The sequence below is a fragment of the Nematolebias whitei genome, chromosome 16 (assembly GCF_014905685.2).
Source record: "Nematolebias whitei isolate Nwh7 chromosome 16, NemWhi1, whole genome shotgun sequence".
NCBI lineage: Eukaryota > Metazoa > Chordata > Actinopteri > Cyprinodontiformes > Rivulidae > Nematolebias > Nematolebias whitei.
The window spans coordinates 38,066,316-38,071,520 of NC_056513.1; the positions used below are offsets into that span (position 1 = coordinate 38,066,316).

Genomic DNA, 5,205 nt, shown 5'->3' on the forward strand with positions numbered 1-5,205 from the left:
AAATTTAAACAATTAACAGGAGTGGATTCATTGAGACAGTTTGTGACGATGGAGGGTGGGTGGGTGGAGTTTGGTTTTGTTGACAAGTAGAGCTGTGTGTCATCAGCATAACAGTGGAAATGGACACCAAATTTGCAGAAGATGCAACCTAGAGGAAGGAGGCAAATGATGAAGAGGAGGGGTCTGAGGATAGAGCCTTGGGGACACCCGTGGAGACGGGGGAAGACTGGGAACAAAAGGATTTAAGCTGAATGAATTGAGTGCAGTCAGATATATAAGATTTTAACCATTCTAACGGAGTACCTGAGATGCCACTGGAGGTTAGTCTGTTGAGGAGGATAGAATGACAGATTGTGTTGAAGGCAGAACTTGGATCAAGTAGAATGAGGATAGACAGAAGAGCAGAGTCAGCAGCAAGAAGAAAGTCATTAGTTATTTTTATTAGAGCTGTTTCAGTGCTATGGTGGGGGCGAAAACTAGATTGAAACTCTTCATAAATCTTGTTGTTGGATACCAACGATTTTTTCAAGAACCTTGGAAATAAAGGGTAGATTAGAGATCGGACGAAGATTACTGAAGTTGGTAAAGTCAAGACCTAAAGTTCTCTGGTTTCCAATTGAAACGACACATTTGAAACCGTTAGCACTATAAAAACTAACTACTTCCTTTCTTCTTGTTCTTTCAGGCGGCCACACTGAGAGTTCTGAGGCAACGACATGTAAAAACAAAAAGCTTCTTTACCTGACTCAACCTTCAGTAAGAAACATCCCCCAAACTTTTCTGTTTTTGTCACCTTCCTTGTTTTCTGTCTTTGTTATAAACTTTTTCTCTTTTTGTTCCATCTAACCTAAATGTGGCTGTGTTTCTGCAGCATAACTGTCTCGTCCGGATCCTGGCACCATCCTGCTTCGGGCATGCCTCAGGTAAAGTGGAGCTGAATTTGAGGAAAAGTTGTTGAAGTGTCACTGTTTCATACAGTCCTGCTGCTGCTGGTCTCCATGCTGGAGTTGTGTCTTACTCTGTGTTTCTTCTCTTTCAGCCGGGTATGAACGGGATGGAGCCTGTCTTTGGCGAGGCCTATGGGGGCCACAGGGGCCTGCTGAGCCCCTGTCCTTTGGCCATGTCGCCACAGGGGGGCAGGACAGAATATGATCAGGTGAGGCAGCATGTGAAAACACAAAGTTTTATTTTATCATTCCAAGTCAGATATTTTTAATCCTCCTGCTGCTTTTGGGTCCAAATGCTCCACAAAGCCTTGATTTCAAAGCTGAGGTCTTGTGGGTCATTTTGACCCAAGTGCATGAGGCTTAAGGAAATCTTTCTGTCCCTTCTAGCTCCTTATGCTGGGCTCCCAGGCATTTTCAAGGAAACGGCCTTTTGAGTTGTTGAGTGACCTGGTGGACGACGGGGGTTTTGGCGAGGACCAGCACACGGAGCGCTGGGATGTGTCTGCTCTGGATGAGATGACTCGTTACACCAAGCTAGGTCTCGGGGTTGGGGGTGACCTGCTAGCCAGCTCTGAGGAGGCTGTCCTAATGGGCCGTTGGGGGAGGAGTCTGGAGGAACAAGACAAGGAAGAGGAAGAGAAGAAGATGAACGGGTGCACATCAGCTCCGCCTGTCTCCCAAGAAGTCCAGGTCTCTGCAGCAAGGAAAGATGGTGGATGTGTTTCCATTCCCACAGCTACATCGAGGGAGGTGTGCACTGCAGGAAGCAGGGCAGAGGAAAGACAGGATGGGTTGTCAGGGGAGACTACAGTGGAGGTCTATCAGGTGGCACAGGAGGAAGAGGAAACTGTGGCGGTTGCGGCAGCAGGGCTAACTTTGGAGCACTGTAGTGAGGAGCATAACTACTCCCTGAGTCAGGGTGAGGAGGTGGAGGCTGGGCCGGCTCACAACTCCCAGTCTGAGGAGGTGCTGGCAGCCAAGACTCATCTGGAGGTGCAGTGCAGCGAGGAAAGCCACAGTCAAACAGAACTGGAGGATGAGGAACAAGATGAAGAGGACGGAGCGGAGGAGACAACGGTGGAGGCTGAACTCTCGAGCTCCTCGGACACAGAGTGTGGTGAGTTTTGGCTTCAGCCTCATCTTTTTGGTGAGGAGACATCAGCTGACCACACAGAACGTCACTTTCGTATTTGTCCAGACGAGCCCTCAGACCGCCAAGTCCGATTTGGCTGGCAGAGCGGCGGCACATTAGATTTCAGATTTATGGGTGTAATTTACAGCCTTCCTGCTGAGCCTGGTCACTGTCGTCACACGGCTCTGAGGGTCTCCTGCACTGTAACACTTTGTCTTTGGTGTGTGGGAGGGTTCTTCTCTGTGTTCTCTGGTTCAACGTTCTGATTTTCTAAAAAGACATGGCTTTATTGTGAATTGGAGCTATATAAAATACTGGATTGAATTTAAAACAGCAACACAAAAGCAGAATATTTGATGACTTCAAAAGCAGCACACAAACGTAAAATCAACTGGTGGCTTGTTGGAAATGTTTGTTTCCTGCAAAGCTCTGTGTGTGTGTCGGGGAGGGGCGGGGGGTAAAAATAAAATTTGAGGGTGTAAGAATTACTTCCCTCAGTTCATGAAATTATGCACATGCATTCAAAATCTGTTCCTTCACTTTAGTGGATCATTGCGTTGAAATGAGCTACCAGACTTCATTCAGTGTGAGAGCCAACAAGAGATCGTTGTTTGGCTTCCCCTGCTTCTACATCCAAAATGGCTTCAGAACTTAAATGTGACGCAAACCTCAACTAATATTAATTAATTTCACTTACAATATTTATTTCATCACATATTAAGATACCTGAATTCATTTATAGCCTGAAATATTTTTCTACATACCTCTTTCAGAGTCAGAGTCAGAGTTTCTTTATTGTCATTCGCACCTCATGTGGTACATGTGGTGGAGCGAAATTATGTACACAGGGTCCCAGTTACATCCAACAATAAAATGTATAAGAAAAACAGTAACAACATCCAAGATATGAACTAAGAAAAACATCAACTAAATATACACTAAGCACTCATAACATAAAACATTGAACATCAGCACAAACGTGAACATGAGTCTGTGTGAGCAGATGTGCACGCATGAACACATCAACATTGAAACAGATCAGCAGCAACATGAAACAGATCAGCAGCAACATGAAACAGATCAGCAGCAACATGATATGGTTTTTCACAGTGATTATTCTAGTTAGAGATTCATGAGTCTAACAGCCTCAGGGTAGAAGCTGTTCCTCAGTCTAGTGGTTCTACACTTAATGCTCCTCAACCTCCTTCCTGAGGTTCAGAAGTGTAACGTACATAACTATTTTCTTAATGTGCGTAACACAGAGATTCTTTAATTCCATCCATCCATCCATCCGTCCGCCACTCTTCATTTTCAGGTCGCGAGGGTCACTGTTGCCCACGTCCAGCCATCACTGTGCGAGGGGCGGGGGACACTTGGACAGGTCTCCAGTCCATCACAGGGACACATAGAGACAAATGAGACAACCATCCACTCTGACTCTCACCTGGGGACAATTTACAGTTTACATGCATGTTTTTGGTCTGTGGGAGGAAACCGGAGTACCTGGAGAAAACCTACGCAACACGGAGAAAACATGCAACCTCCACCCAGAAAGGCCCCCGGCCGGGATTTGAACGGGGACGACCTGCTCGCTGAGAGGCAGCAGCTCTACCAACTGTGCCACCGTGCTGCCTCGAAGAATTCAGTATTTCTAATATCATCAACATCTTTCATGACTAAGTGATATATTGAATATTTTATCCACAACACGTAGACTTGCCTGCAATGGCACACTTCAGACTTTTTCAAGTTTGATAAATGTAACTGTAGGAGCTATTTGACCATTTTTTGTTGTCTGATTTAGTTTGATTTATAAATTAGCTTATTTTTAGGTTTGATTTCTAAATTAGCATTTTTGTTTAATCATAATTGTTTAGAATAAATGTGTTTGTTAGTAATTTGTTTAGTTAATATATTTTTGAGATGTGGGTATCAGAGGTATAAGTATGTAGGCTGTAGGGAGGTTTAGAGGCACGTGGGTGGTCATATGGTTTTTTTTACCAGTTTGAGGTGGAGCAACGAGTGGAGCAGTCATGCAGGATCTAGAGCAGGTGTGTCAGCAAGGGATCCTGTGTATCGAATTATTTGGCTGCCAAGATTAATTAAACCTACCATAAACTGGATTTTTTTGGACCTTTCCTTTGTACCGAGTTAACCACAAACCCACAGAGCAACAAGTTTGAGTTACATTCACCTTCACTTAGATCATTTTTTGTTTGTGTTTGGTTTTCATGGCCAATAGTCACTACAGTAACTTCACGTTTGTCTGAATGTACCGTACATAACACTCTAAACTGGATTCCAGCAAAAATCTAATCAAGTTAAGGGAAACATTCTTATTTCTTATGGAAGGGTGATGATCCAGGACCACTAGGGATGAAATAAATCCACCACGTCCAATCTGTAATATTCGTAACATGGAATGCTCTTAAGTATTAAGCAAAAGTTGCACAGATTCTTATTTCCAGGCTTATTAACATCTAAACAACACATCAAACCTGTAAACATATTAACATCACCTTCTGAAAGGTGTAAAAAAAGTAGCAAGTATACAACAATTTAAAAGAAGTTCAACTCAGAGCTGAACAAATATCTAGGAACTGTCCATAAAGGAGAACAAGGATAAAATTGTTACCAAAAAAAAAATTAAACTAGCAGGTTTCTAATTTAACTGTTAAAATAAATTTAAACATTGAAAGTGCTGCACCGTCTGCATTGGTCCTAAGAGGAAATGTCCAAGATAAAAACTGTCCTGGATCAGGTTCAGGTTTGGTTTATTAGTCATATGCAAAATCAACACAGAGTCAACAATACAATGAAATGCTGAGGACGAGAAGAACCCTGCTCGCCAAAAACCCCAACAAGAAATACCAAATCATGCAACAAAAATAAAGAAACAAGGCACCAAAAGTGAAAATAAAATGCACCTAAAGCACCATGGTCCTGTTAGTAGTGAGGTTATCTTAACAACATGGTCCTGTTGGCACCATGGTCCTGTTAGTAGTGAGGTTATCTTAACAACATGGTCCTGTTGGCACCATGGTCCTGTTAGTAGTGAGGTTATCTTAACAACATAGTCCTGTTGGCACCATGGTCCTGTTAGTAGTGAGGTTATCTTAACAACAT

At 43.2% G+C, this 5,205-nt stretch overlaps 1 protein-coding gene across 1 annotated transcript in view; it reads left to right on the forward strand.

Moving 5' to 3' along the window:
• Positions 1–914: 914 nt before the first annotated feature.
• LOC119422507 overlaps positions 915–5,205 on the forward strand; it is a 28,469-nt gene continuing 24,178 nt past the window's right edge. The window contains exons 1-4 of the mRNA XM_037689882.1: positions 915–923; positions 1,040–1,156; positions 1,335–2,064; positions 2,146–2,282. Of these exons, the coding sequence (XP_037545810.1) occupies positions 915–923; positions 1,040–1,156; positions 1,335–2,064; positions 2,146–2,282 (993 nt within the window). The remainder of the gene's footprint in view (positions 924–1,039; positions 1,157–1,334; positions 2,065–2,145; positions 2,283–5,205) is intronic.